General features: G+C 34.8%; 1 protein-coding gene across 2 annotated transcripts; it reads right to left on the bottom strand.

The window, feature by feature from the left end:
- Positions 1–66: 66 nt before the first annotated feature.
- On the bottom strand, positions 67–21494 carry LOC137403511 (3-galactosyl-N-acetylglucosaminide 4-alpha-L-fucosyltransferase FUT3-like). 2 transcript variants are annotated; one of them, XM_068089447.1, is made up of 10 exons: positions 21294–21494; positions 14079–14247; positions 12269–12440; positions 8387–8553; positions 6333–6517; positions 4530–4614; positions 4060–4145; positions 2296–2447; positions 1165–1296; positions 67–400 (listed from the first exon to the last, which is right to left on the bottom strand). In XM_068089447.1, exons 1-10 carry the CDS (start codon positions 21468–21470, stop codon positions 274–276), a joined length of 1452 nt encoding a protein of 483 aa, XP_067945548.1. In that variant the 5' UTR covers positions 21471–21494; the 3' UTR covers positions 67–273. The 2 variants fall into 2 exon arrangements, with proteins under 2 accessions (XP_067945548.1, XP_067945549.1); XM_068089448.1 differs by lacking the exon at positions 21294–21494 and adding an exon at positions 17009–17056.
- Positions 21495–23060: the final 1566 nt, after the last annotated feature.

Raw genomic sequence — 23060 nt, 5'->3', positions numbered from 1 at the left:
TTTGCTGACAGATAGTCGTGTGGCATTATGCAGTGCCTGGGTGGCCTGAGAGGATGTGTGAAGGCTAGCACACCTTCAAATAAGCAAAATCTCAAAATCATTAAAAAAAATTGTATGAATAGGCAAGTTGTCTGTTTCCTAAGTAATGGCAAGTTACATGTATGGAAGGCACGTTTGTATTCACCCGTACAACTGCAAAGTATTTCAGCAAGCTATGCTGTATCACGGCTGCAGTAATAAGAATACAGTTGCTCGAGGCAGTTGCCTAGTCGTTTATTTAAACCTTAGCTCTTTATCTCGGCTGTTTAGCTGTTTAATGGCTGTCCAAGGGTCTGTATAGGTGTAGTTAGCTGCCTTCTTTGTCCAATCTGTTAGTATGTTTCTATTTGATTTCCAACATCTGTTAAGTACAGAAGCAGCCTTTGCTATGTGACATCAACAAAAACTTTGATACAGTATGCACAAATAGGATAATTAAAAATCTAAGCGGATACACTGTTAAGTTATTTCAGAATAGAGGTAGAATGAAGGTATTATGACAAGTACGAAAGCTCAGGGTTTCCCTTGCTCCGTCTGAAGCAAGGAAATGCTATTCTTGGGAAATTCCATGTGTCCTGAGGCACCAATACATAAGCATCAATATTGTACACTTATAGAATATTGAAAAAAATTGTCAACTTATAGTTTCACTTTCATACCGCAATTTGCCTCTCAAGTGAACACTACAGCTAAGGTCAGGTATTAATGTTGATACTCGGAACTATTTTAAAGGGAAAACTAGTCTTGGATAATAGGTTAGCAGTGGCTCGATGACTTCAATAGCAGCTAGTGATATACTCGTAGCTGCCATAAATACATGTAGTTCTATTCATTTTGTAGTTTCTCAATCACAAAATGAAGGGATTGAGGTAGTTTTCCACTAAGCGATGGTCTTTGGATAAGTGACGTTACATCTCTGTAGTTGATAAGCCACATGTTGCTGATGTCACAAATTTGATCACTAGCTCTGATTCTGTGAATAATTTTCATACTGAATGGTTGGTAACATATTTTTATTATGTTAGATAACTATTTAAAAATGTTGTCTTCTGCTTCTAAAACCAGAACTGCTGGAACATCTGTATCTTTCTAAAGATAATTTTGTTATTTGCTAGAGTAACCTACCTCTGAAGTCCATGATACTGTTGCATGTCTATCTGCGAGGGCTGAAACCACTTGTCTCTGAAGGTCTGACACATTTGACAGACAGGCCTTGGCAGATACTCAAACACATAGTTTTTTCTCCATTCAAAGTATCTAAAATGCAACAACGGGAGAAAATTTGGCAAAAAACTGGCATGAGAACTTTAGGACAAACATCAATAGCTGAAGGCTAAAAAATGTTTGTGAAAACAGCAATATAACATTTTATGTAGACAGTTTATACAGCTTAACGAAAAAGTGGACATAACACTAAATAAGCAATAATAATAGTATTTACCGTAATAATAATAACAATAATAAATGAATAAACAAATAATTAACAACAGCATAATAAAATTTAAGACTTGTAGTTTAGTGTGTTAAAAGACATATTTGTGTACAGTTCTTAAGAAGTTATCTCCACACAGTAGTACACAATATTTGTTGGGATTATACAATATGTTTGTCGGGATTGCTTGAGTCTTTGAAAATTTCGTTCTCTATTCGGATAATTAAAAATTTGTTTCAATTTGTGAAAACTATGTCAGTCATTTTAATGCGAAATGTCATTTTTTGCAATTTTTAGGCAAAAGGAATTTATTGACATCAAAATCTGATCCAAATATTCTTTATTTCGTGAAAATAGCAAAAATAATTGATAATTTTCGCTGTCTCATTCATTTCCTGAATGAGACAGGATCAACAAAAATATGTTTTGAAATTCTCCTAAATTAGCTTTAAAATTTACAAGCTCATACCAACTAGTTAGACCAAAGTTTCCAATTTAAACCAACTTCCTGTAGACCCACCAGTCAAATGATGATATCCTTGATGATGGCAAAACAATGTTGAAGCAGTATAAAGGGCACGAAGCTATAGCAATACTCAGTTATACAACTAAGACACGCTTGTCTGTGACATATATGTAATTCAAAGCCGCATATGATTGGTGTCAACCATGGACCTATTAACTACACCTTAAGTATACCTTAAGTATAGTTAATAGGTCTATGGTGTCAACTAACAAGCCTACTGCTAATGCCTTATTGTTGGGTCTGCTGTCTCAATAGAACATTAACCATTCAATAACTAACACGCCTAATAATAGATTACTTGTTATATAAATCCTTGTTTCTGTCCAGGGCATGTAGATACTCTGCAAGGTCCTTTGGGGAGTCAAATTGATCTGCCTGGATGTATGAGAAAGCAGGGGCCAGTTGTTCGTAGTGGTTACGTCTGCCAAGTACTATTGGTACTGTCATAACCTGTCAATAGACAAACAGAAAGGGTCGGTACACAGCCACCCGAATATTGCTAGGAATGCAATAAACGCTATTTTTATGTATTTTATATTTAATTTTCTTTCACTTTCTTCTCAGGATGCATGAAAACAAATTAAAATTAAAAAATTGGAATTTAAAGGGTTGTTCAAATTTGATTCAGTTTTAAGATAATATGTTACTCAATGATGCAACTGCATCATGGGGGAAAAAGAAACCATTGAAAAGATGATTTTGTTACCCTAGGACACTTATATTTCGCTAGTATTTAGTTTCGTGAGTAGCATACAGAGTAAAATTTCACTGCAACTTAATTTCGCAGCTCTAATGAGTGCGAAAATATAGTGATGTGAAAATAAATGCAGTGAAACAAACATAATTAGATTCCTCAGGTTCAGTTCACACAACTTCACCGATAAGAAAAAAATTTCAATTTGGGATTAGTTTGTAATTGTGAACCGCAGGTAGAATGGTGTGGGCGAGGTCGATAATGCAATTTGATCGCTTGCTGCCATTTGTTTCTTGGACTATCAATGAACAAAGCTATTTAATTCCGCGTTTTCGCTCGTCCGTTATGATAGTTTAGTTTCGCACATGAGATTTTCGCGAGAGGATGACTCCACGAAAACACGAAAGTTAGATGAGGCGAATACATAAGTGTCCTAGGGTAGTAATCTTCATTTATATATATAAATCGCAAAGTCTGTTGTATGTCCAGCTATAGCGATTAAAACCTACGAATGAAAAGTCTGCAATGCAGAGGATTAGATCTCAGAACCGACTTTCACAAAACTCAAACTTTCACAAAACGACACTCTAATCCATTAAGCTATTTGGGATACACCAGAATCGTTCAGCAGATAGTCATTACATGGGCTAAAATACGCATAATGACACCATGCTATGCACAACGTCACTTAAGCTTGCTCTTATTAGTAAGTTTAACAATACAGATACTACCTCACTAAAAGTAGCCAATGGCAATTACATTACTTGCCAATGTCTATAGGCTGTTTTTAATACTCATGCAACACCGGGAATTTGGCTAGTCACTTATAAAGATGAATTCTAAATGAAAACATCAAGCAGATTTTTTAATCTTCAGTTTTTGCACTTTTTTGTTGGACTGTATGGTCATAGCGATGAGCGCTATAATTGTTGCAAATGTAAATTGAATAAAAGTGAGTAAATTAAATATCTTTAGTAGATCAAAAGGTATCTATTTTATTTGATGCAAGCTGGTAATAGCAAAACTTTCACTAATTCTGTTTTAAACTTGGACTCATTCATTGCGACCTCCCTGACCTCCCTGACCGCATGTAAAGCTATTATTATACATCGTTGTAGTAATGTTACCACTCGAAAACTTTTGTCGTTTTGTTTTCAAATATACAAAATACAAAAAAGCTATTTTCCTGCTTTGTTATAGGTTATAAAATATGGCAAAACTGTAAGTGGTTAAGCAGTCTTATAGCAAAGTGTTAACGCAATACTAACTGTAAGTGGTTAAGTAGTCTTATAGCAAAGTGTTAATGCAATACTAACTGTGCGTGGTTAAGTAGTCTTATGGCAGAGTGTTAATGCAATACTAACGTACATCCTTTGCGTAGCGGAAGAATTTCTCCGAAATGTAATCATCACAATCTCCATTTTCAAAGGATATAAAGAACTTGTATTTGCCAGCTACAATTATATACATTCTATATATGTCATGTATATGTATTTCTATACACAGTATATATGTAATGTATATGTATTACTATACACAAACTATATATATGTCATGCATATGTATTACTATACACAGTATATATGTCATGTATATGTATATGTATTACTATACACAAACTATATATCACACAAACGCATTTAGACATATCCTGACATAAGTCGGGAGCCCTAGCTCATGATGTACAACAAGTGGAATGCATGTCTAATATATTTTGTATAATACAAAGTGAAAAGCTTTATTTAAAAAATCAGCTTTGTTAAGCTTGAAGTGGAATCAGTGATTACCTCTATGGATATTACCTCTATGGATATTGAACTGTAATGATCTCTACTTACCCATTTTGTTCACATCCATGGGAACACGACTTGGTGTTCCCTCAATGCATTTACCATAGACATCGATGTCTATATACTTTATCAACTGCAAAAAATAAAAACAGTTGGACTCACCAGCAAACAAAACTTGTTGCAAAAACCTTTTTATCACGAATCAATTCAACGGCATATGATATTACTTCATGCTAAATTTTATAAAAGCAGGATTAAAATTTATTCGTTAAAATTTCTCCTTTTATGATGTTCATCAAATTTTTAGAGTCTAGTTGAAAAGAGCCCCTTTTTACTATAATCAACCAATCATTTTGGGTGTGACAAAGTTAGCCAATTACCCCTAAGTATTTCTCATTACTCACCAATCAAAAGATTGAAATACTCAACGGTGATATGCAAGTTATGCAAATTCTATATCGACTTATTACATATAATACTGATTTTTCACCAAAAAATTAGGAAATGATCATTAAAGATTGAATTGCTTGCTGTGAATATTGAAGGGGGTCTATAAACATTATACGTGAGTAATCCCTTGAAGAACGAGTATGATATCTGCTTAGCAGAGGCTGTTCATGCTTTTAAGAGCATTATTACACAAACAATGTCTCTATGATCTTCGCTGGAGTCTGAGTCTGGTGGCAAAGAAACATCGACGACTGGAGACATGCCAGTTGTAGAGAGTGATTTAAGGTTGAAGACCATTCCTGTCACTACTAGTGGACTTTTTTGGACCCCACCCTGTTGTTTGCAAGTCAAGAGTTCTAGACCATTAGGCTAGGAATTGTCTCAAAGCATATTCAACTTTGGCTTTTCTAGGTCTGACCTCTAAGCTGTGGTGAGGTCAAGTGCTGTCGACACACATTTTACTGCATGGGCAAAATTTGGTAACGGTGCATCTTAGGCCGGTACAACATGCATACAACGCGCATACAAGATACTAGTAACGCGCATACATTGTGGATACATTGTGGATACAATGCTGATACAAGTAATTAACAACACACTAACAACAAAACATTTATATTTATAGTCTGTTAATAAAACAGGTCTAAAACATTACACAAAGTATTATATTTGTTATCTATTATAAAACAGGTCTAAAACATTACAACTCCTTGATTTATGGCCACCCTGAGCTCTTTAGTGCATTTTTTCGGTGTGACGCTAGTGTATGCGCGTTGTATCCGCAATGTTTGTGCGTTGCTAGTGCCTTGTTTGTGCGTTGCTAGTGCCTTGTATGTGCATTGTGCATATGTTGTATGCGCGTTGTACTGACCTAAGATGCACTGTTACCCAATGTTTATACAAGGATGTTTAATAAAAATTGAAAAAGTTGCCGTTTTTAGGTTTCTGGGGCAGCTAAAAATAGAAATTTCTGTTTTTGTAATATTTTAACAAAAAGAATAACGTCCAGTCATAGTTATGTCAGAAATAATATTAGTTTTTGTGTTTAGTATTAGACTATCTGAAACATAGTTCTTTATTTAAAAGCGTCTGTCAAAACAAAAAATGAAGTAGTAATTTGTTCGATTAACAAAGTAGATAGGCATCTGCTTGGCTATAGTGGCTATATTTTAAATTTATCATTTACCTACGCTGATGCTCGTGTGTACAGGTGCTGACCAGTTGTGAATTATTTAACAAAGCCATTATGCTGAATTAAAATTAAATTGCTGTCTTGTAACAATTTTCACAAAATTTGAAGGCGTTGTGGCTGTCATACCTTATAAGGAAAAGTGGGAGGCAATGCCAGCTCAGTTTCCCTTTGCGCTAACATCCCTGAAGTAATTTATATTAGCTTCCTACCTCTGCAATGTAGTGTTCTCTGTGGGAGAAGAGAGTGCTGCATCGGCTCACGACCCATATGACCTTTCTAGTCTTTGATGATGCGTAGTCAGCAGCTATGTTTATAGGCTTGTCTCTAGGTCGTGCCCAGCCATACGGCCAGAAAACTGTCGCATCTTGTTGGTAGTGCAGGGTCCAGTTTATACCTACACAGCAGGAGTAAGTGCGGGATGATAAAATATTTATGGAAAGATTTTACCAACAGTATTGATGAGAAGCTTTTTGTATCATTCGATTCAATTCTGAAACGAAATTCAATTCAGATTTGATATACAGTAATTATTCCAGAATATTCTGGAATAGAGAGTTGACTTCTACATGAGTAATACCTATAATAATGCAATTTTTGTCTTCTAATACCTATTGACTTGTACATGAGATCGACTTATACATGAGATCGACTTAAACATGAGATCGACTTATACATGAGATCGACTTATACATGAGATCGACTTATACATGAGATCGACTTATACATGAGATCGACTTATACATGAGATCGATTTATACATGAGATCGACTTATACATGAGATCGACTAATACATGAGATCGACTAATACATGAGATCGACTTATACATGATTTCGACTTACACATGTGATCGATTTATACATGAGACCGACTAATACATGAGATCGACTTATACATGATTTCGACTTACACATGTGATCGACTTATATCTTGAGATCGACTTATACATGAGATCGACTTATACATGAGATCGATTTATACATGAGATCGACTTATACATGAGATCGACTTATACATGAGATCGACTAATACATGAGATCGACTTATACATGATTTCGACTTACACATGTGATCGACTTATACATGAGACCGACTAATACATGAGATCGACTAATACATGAGATCGACTAATACATGAGATCGACTTATACGTGAGATCGACTTATACTTGAGATCGACTTATACGTGAACATATACAGTAAGTCACCACATATGGCTTCATGCTGAAAGCTTCAAGAAAGATAGTTAAAAAACAGATGATGAGAAGCGCCTCCCAAATCAGGCTATTTAACTAATAGTTTTAATAAAATAGATTTCAAGAGATACCTCAAATCCGGCATGTTCAAGATATCTAATTGTAAGAACTGATTAAAAAATATCATAAAATATTCACTTATGCATACAAAATATCCAACATCCATTATGAGTGTTGGAACATATATTGGACTCTGCGCCTAAAGTAATTTCCAGCTGATTATGTTAAGTTTTTTGAAATGTTTTATTTTTGTATGTGAAAGTGCTGATAAAAGTTACAAATAGATTGAAAATATCACAGTAATTAAAAAAAATATTCAAGCTGTAAATTTTCACTTTCCTTAGTTGTACTGCATGGCTATCACTATGTTTACCCGGGTAGCCTCTATTTTTGCATTTGGTCTTTAATAATAGAAACATTCCTTTATTACTGTTTATTAATATAGTTTTTGCTTAGTTTTATAGGATAAATTTTAATACTATGTATAATCTGTTGACCTTGGTATTTAATAGTTATAAAAGTCTTAAGCAGGTCAAAAGGTCTAGCAGCATAATCAGGTCTATTTAAACTACTGAATAAGAAAACTGAAAGTAGGACATAATGTCAATACGAAATGATAGACCTAAAGCTGTTAAAAGCATTTAGTTAAATCAAATGTCAATATGTAGGAAGCTATTGGCGAGGTCATACAACACCAGCTAATTATAACCAGTTTATATTTCAACATAATTACCTACAGCACTTATTAAGAAGTTATCAAAAATACTCAAGGCCTTTAAATAAAGTGCACTATACTTTTATAGAAATATATGCTCCAGAATATGACAGTTACAACAAATGAATTGAATGTTAAAACAAACTAATTTTCTATGCAAAGGTTTGACCATATCAAACTTTGGCTAAATATAAGAAATCTGTGAAAGGCATATTTGTGACAAGTAGCATCACGAGTGTCACTTCTATGAATGAAAGCTCTATTAGCAACACATCTATGAGCTGTTGAACTCACCCACTTTTTTGTTGATCACATCGAGGTCAGTAGGTCGAAAGTTGTGAGGCTGTTCGTAGAAAAAGAAGACAAATCTCTGCTCAGGAAATGCTCTGATTATAGTTTTCTGCAATACTCGGTAGAGGTCACCTCCGGCATAGAATATAACCACGTCTGACTCGTTAAACCTGTATGCAGAAGATACTTGAGATGCATTAGTCAGTATTCGTAGAAAATTCTTTTTTGGTGTTTAAGCAATTTAAATACTTCTAACGTAGTTTAGAATTGTTTTTATTTTTGCTCATGAACTCTTGGTACTTCCCTTTTTAAATATGTATTATGCTGAAATTGTGTTCTTAAAGTCAAGGGAGATAATGCCTAAAAGTCTTGGAGTATTATTGTTATGTAATGATAGGTGTTGCCCATTTGTTACTTGCCTCTAAATGCCTGCAAATACAGGTATTGTTAATTTAGTAAATTTTACTTGAATTTATTTAATTTTACTACATTTCAATTATTTATTACTATAGTTTGAACAGTTATTTCAAAATTGGTTGTTCTGAACAATGAAAAGTTATAAATTTTCAACTTTTATGCTAGAGTGTATTTTTAAATTTACTTCAAATTCCAGCATACCTTATCTCAATGAACAATATCTCTAAATCTCAAAATGTAGTATGTCCTTGCAAATTTGAAAAAAATTATTAAGTTTTAATGGTATATGAGTATATAGAAAATATACGTATATGAAATGTATTTATATATAAAAAACATTTTTTTTCTTTTAATATACAGTGTATAAATAAATAAATGAAATATATTTTCTATATATATATTTTTAGAAACATATAGATATATGAACAACTTTATCGATGTTTTCATTTGAGTCTATAAAGACAAGTCGGAGCAACTTTGAGACCCTAAAATCACATCCACAGTAAAGAGTAACTGATAAAAGAGATAAGCAGTTAACAAAAATATTTTTGGAAGTACATTTACTAGATCGTTATCAATATATTAGTTTTATAACTTTTCTGTCTGAGAGTAAACATCTGTTATGTTGTTTGAAAGATTTTGATATTTTTATTAGTTTGTACAAAGCGATTGAAAAGGAAACAGAAGACTGAAAAATTCCAGCAAAAAACCTGTGACACAGCACAGTCAGGGGAGATAAATCAAGCTTTTAAAATGCATTGATAAGAAATTCTAAAACATGATATAGTGTCAAAAGAATACTCTAGAACTATAGGAAACATTATGTACCTCAATGAATAATAAAATAATTTTATCAGTAAATGTAAATTAAGTATGACCTGATATTATATAGGTATGAAATATATTTTTACTACTTCTGTCTTTGACAATATTTTACTGTTTATTTTTCTGTTAAAACTTTTCATTGAATCTCAATATAGTATTTCGCAAACAATTATGAAAGATTTAATAGTTCTAAAGAATTTTCAATATTTCTCTCTTTTTATTTGAAAAAGAAAGTAATATTAGTATTCTTTATAATTATGCTTCATTTACACTTCTATTCTGTTAGTACTATTATTATTGTTGTTGTTAATACTGTATTACTTTAAAAACCTTTGTAGTTTGCTGCTAAACTGAGAAAAATTGTATATTTATGAAATAAAGTAAAACAAAAACATATATTTAGTTACTACAGTATATTTGGTGTCTGTCAGTTCATCCAAAGCCAATATTACAAGTTATGATAAAAGATTGCCTTCAACGAGACTCCAACTCATGGCATTCAGCCTGGTAGACCGACACTACCACTTGCACCAATCGACCTCCTTTGGGTATTTTTTAATAATTGTGCTGCTACTTATTCTCTGTGCTTTATCGGCAGACATGATGATCTCTCTGATAAAAATACTCCTACATGCATTTTTTTCAGAAAACGATATTTTTAAGGCTAACTATTGGACTCTCGTTATTCAAATCAAATTTGAAAACTTTCACCGACTTAGAACTTAAATGTATAAATAATTTCTTCCCTAATATGAAGCAGTAATCACAATGTTAGTTATTCATGTTGTTGTAGCATCAGTTTATGCCTTGTTATTAACAACAAGGTAATCATTTCTCAAAATATTTATATTCATATTTTTAGGCGGTACTAAAATCAATTCGAAACTTGTGCTCTTAAACTGTGGCTTTGCATGTTCGACATAAGGCTTTTGCTACGAGTGAAACTATCAACCATTTGAAAAGAACCACAGCCACGTTCCTTCTCATCTGTTAGTCAGCTGATAACAGTATTTCAGCTTCTGTCTATCCATCTTATTAGAGCAAAATACATTTAGTTTTACAATTAAACAACGTGTTTCATGGATTTATTCTATAGCACGTTACTAGCCAACTGCCCAGCGCTGCACTGATGCTAAAACTTGGGTATTTTATAGCTATAGCTGAATACACCATATGACGGACTTACAAATTTATATATATACATGTAGATAGGTATTTGCAACTGGACTTTACTCTAGATCTGATGGACAACATCATCTGACTACAGCTGCAGTTCAAATCTGTACGTCAGGAAAAGTTGGTTATGATTGATAAAGTTCAAAAACACTTCATAGAGTCTCGTACCAAAATTTTGTAATCTTAAAATTGACATTAAAGAATGAGCGATTGACGCTTTTTTTGCGCATTCCACGAGTCTTTTTGAGGCTTTTTTCTATTTTTTAACTTTTTGTACGATTTCACTTTTGGATAGCTGCTATAGCGTAGTCTGCAAATCAGATGCACACGCCTGGTCTACGACTCACTGAACAAGAAATCAATGAAGAGTATAATAACCTCTAACAATCTATTCTCTGAACAGCCCATAAGACTGACCATGGAATGGTCATGGTTGCAAGAAACTCGATAGCTTTTCATCCAGGATTTTATTGCCTGCCATTTAGTTGCTTGACCATTGTCTCTGCTATATAATGCTAGTCATGCATTCAGCATAGTTCATGTTGTCACTAATAGCTGAAACCTTAGAATTGGAAAACATCGTGTTTACTCTAAAAGGGGATGGTGTAGAGTTTCATTCTTGGTGGCTTTTCAGAATGATTATCCTCTAGGCTTCCATGATTAGTAAAATGCTGACCAACTCTGCATGAAGATCATCGGTGGTGTTAAAAAGGGCATAGATAAATACATAGATAGATACATAAATAGATAGATAAATAGACAAATGGATAGCTAAAGAGATGGATAGATAAATAGATAGATAAATAGATAGATAAATAGATAGATATATAAATAGATAGATAAATAGATAGATAAATAGATAGATATATAAATAGATAGATAAATAGATAGATAAATAGATAGATATATAAATAGATAGATAAATAGACAAATGGATAGCTAAAGAGATGGATAGATAAATAGATAGATAAATAGATAGATAAATAGATAGATATATAAATAGATAGATAAATAGATAGATAAATAGATAGATATATAAATAGATAGATAAATAGATAGATAAATAGATAGATATATAAATAGATAGATAAATAGACAAATGGATAGCTAAAGAGATGGATAGATAAATAGATAGATAAATAGATAAATAAATAGATAGATATATAAATAGATAGATAAATAGATTGATAGATAAATAGATAGATAAATAGGTACATGTAGATAGATAAATATATAGATGAATAGATATTAACTTTATTTATTTTGCTCAATGCTGTTAGCAAATTAGACCACGAGACAAAAAACACATCCAACCACAGCTGCCCCTGTGTTACAGTAGTCCAAAGTTCGTAAACACTTAGTGAGAAAAATATGAAAAAACATTTTAACAAAGCTCTCATATTTTCCTTAATCTACTAAGAAAATTTTAAAAACCAATTTTTTTATAACACCGGCATAATGACCAACCGTGAAGCATCCGTGGTGAGCTCGCAGCCTGGAGCGCAGACGTCAAACAGTTTGTCGTTTTTCACATTAGCATCACGACCTCTGTTTCCAAAGAGCAGTTCTCTGTGCATGACAGAGGCCGCATCCGTTTCAAGTATTCGAGTTTGAGCAGCAATGGTGAGTGGTGAGCCAACTAAAATCAAGAAAACCAAGTGACATATGGTATCAACCATGAGGCTAGCAGAGCCGCGGTTAGTATGCCCTAGTAAGGCTTGCTACTAAAACTCAACTCTTAACGCAAGCTCCAGTAACTGAATCACTGCTATCTAGCTATGGATAGCATGTATCAGGGCTATAAACACTCGAGGCTTCAGTGTCAAGTATACTTGATAATATTTCATATACTTCTATGTGTTGGCATGAGCTTGTTGAAATTCTCTTGTTACCCAACATTAGTGTACAGTTGAAAGAAGCAATCTAACTTGTGCTAAACACAAAGGTATTAGAAGAGTCTTAAACGTTGTTCCCTGTTTATTCAAATAAAACTATTTTTATATGGAAGGTCCGATGAAAACAGAAAGCTATAAACACAACTATATATGTAGCCCAAAAAGTCATCTGCTTTTTGTGTTAACAAAATAATGAACGAAACATGAATTTCACGATTTACAAATGAATCAAAATGAACAACTGCTGGAGATATATGTGCGAACTTTTCATTAAACAGCTGATCAAATTTGATAAAAGAGACATTTCACTTGTCATGCTCAAAAAATATTTCAAGTGTCATGCATCGTATTGCTTGCGCAACGCGATACATGACGCTATATGTAACACGTATAGGACTTGTTACATAGTGTTTGTCTGTTGTCTGTCATTCCCGTGTCTGGTTATAGCGATTATAATCTATAAACTAAAAATAGTCTGAGTTTTCAACTCAGAACCACCAGTTTTGCGGACACACAAGCTAACCACTATGCTACATTCACCTTGCCATACTATGGAACAATTGTGCACATATTTATGCAACGCTTGCAAAAATGCTATTGGTTTGGCTTAGCACTTAGATCATGATGTTCCGCGTCATGATCTCAGCGTTGAGTGTAACCAAGCATTTCGCAAGGGTAACCTATAACTAGCTTGACACATGACTGACGCATGACTGACGCATGACTGACGCATGACTGACGCATGACTGACGCATGACTGACGCATGACTGACGCATGACTGACGCATGACTGACGCATGACTGACGCATGACTGACGCATGACTGACGCATGACTGACGCATGACTGACGCATGACTGACGCATGACTGACGCATGACTGACGCATGACTGACGCATGACTGACGCATGACTGACGCATGACTGACGCATGACTGACGCATGACTGACGCATGACTGACGCATGACTGACGCATGACTGACGCATGACTGACGCATGACTGACGCATGACTGACGCATGACTGACGCATGACTGACGCATGACTGACGCATGACTGACGCATGACTGACGCATGACTGACGCATGACTGACGCATGACTGACGCATGACTGACACATGGCTGACACATGACATCAAGCTGGCTTCCCAGCTCTTATTATAGTAATGATTTAGACTAGCTTATGTTACTAGCTTAAGTTACTAGCTTAAGTTACTCAAATTCATTAGGTAATTATTTTATTACCTGTGCAAAGCCAGGCATTCATCTAGTATATCATACAACATAGAATTAGGTTAATAAATAGGCAAAGACTAAAAAAAAGAACAACTTTAAGGCCAGTTACCGATAATTCAGCTAGTATGTATATAAATCGTTAGAATACCTAGTATGAGTAAAGTTCTCTCTAACTTCCTCTTCGTAGGAGCAGGTTTCTCTGTAGTCACTGATTGTTTTAACTGGGGTTTCGTAACCATTGGCTGCGAAACATTCGCATTTGAGGCTTTCAGGGTTGGCTGAGTGCCTTGCTTGTGTTCTTCTGCACCAGGTGAAGCCTGCAATTATAGTATATACATAGATATATGCCACAGCCTTAGATGTACACCATATCCACAGACATGTATCCTATCTATAGAGCTATAATGAGCCAAGAGTTTGGAGCCATATTAGCAAGCAGAATATTGTCTACAAATCAAGCAGGATGTTGCCATGGTTACCCCTTTAGTGCCAGAAGAGTTGCTCTTTCCCAACAGACCTGCTACATATACCAGCATCTTTCTTGCTCTTTTGCAGTCAGGCATTTCGATAATGACTGTCTTATGCTTGTGGTTTTATCACTGACATTCATGTAGCTATATTTTCCACCCTTTCTTGCCATTTTTTGTGTCTAGTTCTTTCAACTTAAAGGATGTACCACAATAATTTAGCAAAATTTGTATAGCAACAACTTTTTTATATTTTATTATATGTCCAAATTTAGATTTGTTTCTCTTACTACCCCCTTTATATGATGGAATGCTCAAATGCTGTAGATTACACATTTTTACTGCCGGCTATGCAATGCCTAATATAAGCATGTACAGCAACAGATTGAAGTATTGGTCTGTTTTGATATTTTTAATTTAAATTCTGCACGTATCCATTTTTTATTACATAAATTTTGTTAAAAAGACAAAAAAAATTTAAATAATTGGCTATATGCTTATAACAACTTTTAAAACGCTTTAAAAAATGAATCCATTTTGCTCATAGTAATGGAGGGAAGCATACCTAAAAATTCAGGTTAAAACCTCCTCCGTAATTATTTTTTGGTTTTAATTTAAGGTTATGTTTAAAAAAGCTCTACAAAGGCTCTGGATTCAAAAAAGCAGACTGGTAATGACGTATTGTCCAAGCAGATTGCTTGGCAATTATAGTTAGTCATCGCTTTTCAATGATCTCCGCAATCGTTTTTGTGCAAGCATGCAGAACAAATAAATTGCTTCACATGGTAAATACCTTCTTTATTATACTAAAGTCGTCTGCTCTCTACACACGTTCACGAATTGCATAGACTGCCAATGTTACATCTTTGTTAAGGCTGACATCATAGGTAAATAAATGCCTTCTGATGACACAAGCGCCAATGTGTTTGTAGCACCTGATTGATCGCATTGCCTCAAGTGAAGTCTAACATGCCTAGCAAGCTTTAGATGGCCATGAGGGCCTGTTAGTATTTTAAAAAATTACTGGAAAAGATACTCTCGAAATTATTTTGTCAAATTTCATGCCTAGGGGAGTAATCGCACCTTTATTTTGATAATATGCAGACTACAAGTCTACAATACAATATTTAAAATTCATACTTCTTGCTATCCCTGTCAAATACAAATAAACATCCATTTTGATAGAATGTTAGTTTATCTCTTCTGCTCAATATTGTTTGTTTCATATTTTTTGATAAAAGAATCTGTAAACTGAAAGTTCAAACTAAACTGAGGGGTCCAAATAATTTGGAGTCTAATAGCTGACAGCAAAGAAACGGCTCCAAATTGATTCAGCAGACGTGAGCTGCAAGAGGCGTGTATTAGTGGCTGACTGTTAGACTAATAGCAAGCACCATTTGCAAATGACTCAATATCAAACTTTACCGTTTTATTAACTGCAATGAAATTTTTGATTTTATAAATTCAATAACTTTGAGTTTTAAGTTTTTTAATAAAAAGCTTTCTTGGATTAAATTTTCAACGGGTGACACGGGTGACTATTATAAACAGTAATAAGGTTGTAACCATGGAAAATATCTCTACCCTAGGACACTTGTGTATTCGCGGCATATAACTTTCGCGTTTTCGCGGTGTCATCCTCTCGCGAAAGTTTCATGTGCGAAACTAAACAATCATAACAAACGAGCGAAAAAGCGAAACTAAATAGCTTTGTTCATTGATACTGTAGAATGGAATTTTATAACGACATTTATTTTAACGTTTTTAACGACCACTATAGCATCGTTAAAATATAAACCAACAAAATAATTTGACTGTCAAAATTTATTACGTTATTATTTTGCTATTAATTATGATTATTTTCCCATTAAGAATGATTTATAATGATAGGAATTTGATGTCAATGCACACGCATTAGTAGCGTTATCGTTTGCTGGGGACATCAATCAATGCAGTGAGCACCGTGTGTTGAAAGAAAATAAGACACATGCACTGACACTCGCAGTACTACACAAGCAGCATGGCTATGGAAAGGTTTGGATTCACCACTGACACCTCTTCAATGACTTGTAATTTTTTGAGATTTGTTTTGTTTCAAGTGATGTGACTGACGAGACGTTTTTAAATTAAAATAAGCAAAACATGACCGCAGTTAAAACGCTCAGAAAAAATACATCTTTTTTTTTTAGCGTTTTAACAAAGATCAATTTTGCGGATTTTATTTCAAGTTCATTCGGAGGCTTTTACGCTTTCGATGGGACATGGCCAAGCGGGTGTTTGATAAAACTTAATTTTTTGCAAACCTTTATAAAAGTCGTTAACAAAAATATTTTGCCTCTGATGATGATAATAATGATGCCTAAGAACTACTAGAAGTTGATGTTTGTCTCTATGGCTTGGAATGAAGTGATATTCTACAGCAGATAAAAACCGCGTCCATGGCCGTTGGGCAAATAACTTTTCGAATAAATGATGTTGAGGTCGAGTTATCTGAAGGAATTTATCATTGCGTTGAAACTGACCAAACAAATCCGTTTGAGTTGACCTTGTGTTTGAGATGAAATGTTACATTTTATCTGAGGGCGAGTAATCCGAGTTGGACTGTACTTACCGTAAAAAATTCCCAAAAAGTTGGGGCGGCTCAGCCGGCCAGCTGCCCCAGTGAAAACGGGCCTGTTGATAGTCCAAGAAACAAATGGCAGCAAGCGATCAAATTGCATTATCGACCTTGCCCACACCATTCTACCTGCGGTTCACAATTACAAACTAGTCGCAAATTGAAATTTTTTTTATCGGTGAACTGAACCTGAGGAATCTAATTGTTTGTTCCACTGCATTTATTTTCACATCACTATATTTTCGCACTCATCAGAGCTGCGAAATTAAGTTGTTTCGAAATTTTACTCTGTGAGCTACTCACGAAACTAAATACTAGCGAAATATAAGTGTCCTAGGGTATGTCGAATTCTATCAAAAATATTGACATCTTTGTAGCCTATTTCTTTAATCCGTTGCTAAAAGAGAGAGGGAAGGTTACATTCCCCCCTCTCTATCTCTCTCCCTTTCTCCCCCTCTCTCTCCCTCTCTCTCCCTCTCTATCTCTCTATCTCTCTCTCTCCCCCTTTCTCCCCCTCTCTCTCTCTGTCACATTTGGTTATGTGACACATATTTAAATAGTCAAAAAAATTAAGCTTTGAATAAATTGGAAATTTTTAAAGTCTTCAAATAAAATAGAATAATTTAATTCCTAAATGGTTTTCATCAGTTGAAATACAAAAAGCAGTCTGAAGTTGAACCACCCAAGTACAGTACTTTCTTTGTACGACTTGTCATAGCCCTGTTGTTATCTGCTTACATTATGATGGTTACAATTATTAATAGTGAGTAATTATACATATATCCTAGCACTCTGACAGTCAAGGGATATAAGCATCTGCACAATTAATCTACAACCATGCATAGCAGCATGCCAGCCAGTGCAGGTGGTAGAGCACAGTCATATTATGCTCAATGTCATGAGTTCAAATCCTATATAAAGCAATCTTTTATCCCAACTTCTAACCCTGGTTTCGGGCAGACACAATCTTCTTGTAGAAAAGACTGAGGTAAGCTGTCAGTGATTGTCATATACATGCATACTATATTTTCCTGATTGCGTGGTTAGATTTAGCGTTCGCAACTGGTGAATTGCTGTCTGTAAAGTCAAGTTCAGTATGCTTGCACCCAATTATGGTCTTCAATCATATAAACAATTTTTCTCAACTACTTGTTTATACCATGAATAAAGCAAAGCTCTGCTTCCGGTATGTTCTTGCTTTCACCTTGGCATTGCATAACAACATTTTTGTTGTTTTGCCCACAAATACAACTTGTGACTTGCAACAAAATTCACATTACAGTTATTTGGTATCAAAAGATTCGCTATGTCTTACTCTGTTGTGTTGTAAGTGCCAAATATGTGGAAATGTGATTACAAGCTCTTAAAAGCTCAAAAACGAAAAGCCGCCGTAGATTGGAATCTCTTTATTTCGATGACGTAGCCACGAAATTTGGTTGTCGTCTTGTCACGTATGTTCTCACGTGAATTGAAAGGCCAATAAAAGGCTCAATATAAAACTTATCGTAGTACTAGTTTATGACAAACACTTCGGGTTTTACCGAAGACCTCATATCAAATATAGATGCTTGCTACTTTACAGTTTTATTTCGGCTTGGACTAATCGTCAAGTCGTAATCTGATCATGTGACCCAATACTTTGAAAATAATTTTTGCAGCACTTTTCGATTATCACAGGTGACCAACAGGCTCGTCATTATTACCAGACAATGATATGTACTCCTTCGAGCTAAGGTTAAAAAGTTTAACGATTTTTTACGGTAAGTTATAAGATATTAGTGCTAAAAGTGACAGCATTACAATGACGATAAAACAGACGCGTAAGAACAATAGACATAGTTTTATTGAATGCGTGAAGTATATTTGTGAAAATATTTCAACGAATAAGGTTGCAAGAAAGTGTAAACAGAAACCATCTCTCACAGCTACATCACATTTGAGCCGTTTTGGAAAGAGAATCCAAACTACGGCGGTCTCGTGGGGCTGCGATTTTCTGTTCGTTTTTGAGCTTTTAAGAGCTTGTAATCACCTTTCCACATATTTTGCACCTACAACACAACAGAGTAAGACATGGTGAATCTTTTCCTATCTAATAACGGTAATGTGAATTTTGTTGCAAGTCAACCTTAGCTTAAGAATCTAACTTCTAAACAGTGTAGTAATTCATTAAAATTTACTCTAAGTGTCATGCGTGAACTGAGCAGCCAATAGGAAGTAAGTAGGGTTGATAATGAGAAGGCCAGGAGGCAAAACAGAACATTGTATGGCAGGTTAATTTCTGACCGGGTCGCGTTTTGTGTTTGTGCTTTTCCCCTTGAATTTTTCATAAGGCATCACTTACCACCCTGGGTTAATAACTTCTGAAACTGAATGCAGGGCTTAATTAAGAAAAAAATTTTCTTTGTTAGTAGGAGAACAAAGTAATGTGTTGCTTTTTGTCCAAAACAACATCGGCTCAGCAAAATTGCATTTAACAAACTTTCAAAAGATTCTCTCTTTTGTTTTTGGCTGCATTCAAAACATTTCTATTGAAATGTTGTCTTAACCGTAATCAAAGTAATAAAACTTCTAATTGCTGGACAAATCAGAATAGAAAGGGTCTACATGATTGTTCACAGCAGAACATTGTGAACTGTTGACCTCATTATTGGGAAATACGCCACCGTTTCCATGGCACGCATGATTCACAAATTTGAGCCGATTCGCAAGTTAACAGCATCATGAAAGCGGCATGAATCTGCAAGCTAAGCGAGTTTTGCGCTTCGCAAAACTTTATTGGATCCATCAAGCTTGCAAATAAAGGAAACAGCACATGCGAATGATGCGCATTAAAATACAGCATCAGCTATTCAATTTTAAACATTTTCAATACTTCTGTCGTTCTTTCCCGATCGAGTTTCACGTGCTTGCGTCGCTAACACGTACATTGCTGACTGTGACTTTATAGCGCAGGTAATATACATACTTTATATTAACTTACAGCGAACAATTCCTTACCTTTTTTCAACAAGGCGCCAGAGTGCGAATGTGCATGAAACACTTAATTCGCACGGTAGCGCAACTCCAAACCAAATTGAGCACAACTCTAAATCTGCATGATTTGATTCAAACAGTGTTTTTCTGCTCTCGAAAACTTATTACAGCAAAACAACTACCGCTAACTCATAAAAAAAACTTTATGGCAGCTCCTTTGAGTCACGAGGCAGATATTCTTGGCAGCAGAACTCCAAAAAAGATGGCATATTACATATTAGCTCTCTTTTATGAGAGGTAGGAAATACCTAGATGTGACGCCAGTGTACTCAAAAGCAAGATTGACAAAGTTGCTTTTATATGATTCTGACAAGATTACCGATAGATGGTAGATGTTTCACCGTATTACAGTAGATGGTAGATGTTTCACTGCCTCATTACTAGACTAACATATAAAGCAATTTAACTAAACAATGCCACATGTAGTTGCATAAAAACTGCCTTAGTTTCAGAAGCATAAAAAATTAGTTGCGATTCAATGATTTTGTTGGTTGCTTCAGGCTGCCTATGTTTGATCAAGTGACTGAAGTCTATCGGTTAACCTGATGACTTGCTATGAGCTCTAAATTCATTATACAATCAAGTTGTACAAAATGAAAATATTGCATATCAATGCATAGGCCTAGCAATATTTTTACCATGTTGGTTTCCTTGTTTTATATTTATAATCTTGGCACATGAAACTCTTTTGTGGCTTTTTAATATTAGTGAGCCCAACAATAATTGTGTTTCCATGTTTATTTCCTTGTTTGTAATCTTGACACACAACACTCTCTTGCGGCTCTCCTAATTTTAGCAAGCCTAACAACGGTGTTTCTATGTTGGTTTCCTTGTTTTATATTTATAATCTTAGCACTTGAAACTCTTTTGTGGCTTTTTTAATTTTAGCAAGTCCAACAACAGTGTTTCCGTGTTGGTTTCCTTGTGTTGCAATCTTGACACATAAAAATCTCTTATGGCTTTCCTAGTTTTAGAAAACTCAACAATGGTGTTTCCATGTTGGTTTCCTTGTTTCATAATCTTAGTGCATAAATCTATTTTGTGGCTTTCCTAATTTTAGTGAGCCCAACAACAGTGTTTCCGTTTTGGTTTCCTTGTCTCGTAATCTTAGCGAATAAAACTCTTTTATGCCGTTCCTAGTTTTAGCGAGCCAAATGATACTTCATTTAGTGTGAATCCTACCAGCTTTTAAATCAAACTTCCAGGTACTATGACTTAATAAACAACAGCCCATAAAACTACTTACATGCGTATCTTTGGAAGTACTGGTGTCAATATAGCTTCTGATCATTCCTTCGGGATGAACCACATGTGTGGGATGTGTACGCAGGTCCTCCATAGAAGAATTGTACATGATAGTAAATAATAGAATGCACATAGAAGGAAGTGTTGCCAGCACGATTCTTAAAGCTTTGTTAGCCATTCCTGGTTAGTCTCTCCCTGTCTTGGTTGAATGGCGCTGTTTCCAGTACTAGCACTGCTCTCTCTTCTCTCTAGTTACTTTTTATTGCTTTTTGAGCTCCAATATTTTGATCAGCCGCTTTCTAAACTGATCATCACATCCTGTGTCAAATTTTTCTTTGAAGTATTATTCAGTGTCAAACCTTATCTTCTTTACAGCCACCTCAACGTCATACGCCTACCGATACAAACTTCAGCTTTTTGTCATTTTAGCCTCTATTGTGTCTCGATTAGTGTCTGCAAACAAATTTTGTGCATGAGCAACTATGTGAGAACATCAATGTGAAAACAAGCTCCAAATGAAGTTTGCCACTAATTGGCTCTAACCGCTTTCAGTTGAAAATTGAAGGTGATTGGCTAATTGTGTGCTTCCACTCTATTGATTGGCTAATTGTGTGCTTCCAATCTATTGATTGGCTAATTGTGTGCTTCCACTCTATTATGAGAGCAAACTTTCAAAAAGCCGATAGTTTGAAAGTCTTTAAAGGTTAATGAAAGCTTAAGAGTAATATGACAGTTTGTAATTGTCCTCTCTCACCAATATGGCAACTTTCGTAAACTTCTCAGTTTTGGTTTATCAGACTTACATAAAATACTAGCAGTAATCCTGGTGACGCCCGGGATTCCCTTTATTATCAATCAGATAGCCCACAGGTGGGTGTTTAAAAGGCTGGTTCTCAGGAACCAGATGGAGTTTTAAAACAAAATATTTTAGTGACCTGATTGAAGGCACGGAACACATGTGGAAGGTATGGAGCATATGCGTGTGGAGTTTGGATAAAAATGGCCAAAACAATGTTGAAACTCATTAGGTCTACCCAGATTAACAGATAGACACAATGAAAAAGTATGATTTTTTTACTATAAATAACCAACTTTACTTGCAAACATTCCTGAACATTCTAGAACTGTTCCACAAATCAATTTCTAAAACTGTTAAACAATTCTAAATCCTACTCACCTCATCTACCATATCTATCCTATCTCATATGACGATGAAACCGTAGCAAAAATAATTAACTTACCAACTTTCCTGAACATAATCAGTTTGGTAAAAATGCAGAAAAAACACAGACTAACAGAGACATATAATGACAAAGTGAAACTTCTTACTATAGATAAGTTTTTTTGATAAAAGATTAATAGCTAGGTTAATACAGTCATCTAAAGTGATCTGTAAAAAGCCAATGGTTCTATTATAGTCTGTTATTCTGTAAGAAAGCACCTGATGTTTTGTTTAACGTTTTGCAGTCTTTATTATGCAATTATGGCTAAATGCCCATCCTAACACCACCAATGGCCATTGTCTGACAGGAACCACCGACCTACTGATTATAAGTTCACACACTAACAAATGAACCACGACTGCTTCTGTAAACCTGTAATTGTAGGACTTTGTGAAAATTCAATTATTTAGTAAAGAATAAGTCAGTACTAATGCTTGTAGTTGAAAGTTTCTGTTGAGTTAATTGAATTCTTTATGACAATAATGTCAGATTCTACACCAGTGGAGTTCCCAAACAGAACATAAAAAAGATATATTTCGTATCAA

This window comes from Watersipora subatra, chromosome 9 (assembly GCF_963576615.1).
Source record: "Watersipora subatra chromosome 9, tzWatSuba1.1, whole genome shotgun sequence".
NCBI lineage: Eukaryota > Metazoa > Bryozoa > Gymnolaemata > Cheilostomatida > Watersiporidae > Watersipora > Watersipora subatra.
The sequence above is the reverse complement of the archived record's forward strand: the minus strand, read 5'-3'. Positions and strand labels throughout refer to the sequence as shown.

Coding starts and splice junctions, on each gene's coding strand:
- LOC137403511 (XM_068089447.1), bottom strand. CDS start 21,470: ATGGCTAACAAAGCTTTAAGAATCGTGCTGGCAACACTTCCTTCTATG. Junction 14,248..21,293: donor GTACTTCCAAAGATACGCAT/GTAAGTAGTTTT, acceptor CTATAATTGCAG/GCTTCACCTGGTGCAGAAGA. Junction 401..1,164: donor CAGTATCATGGACTTCAGAG/GTAGGTTACTCT, acceptor TGTACTTAACAG/ATGTTGGAAATCAAATAGAA.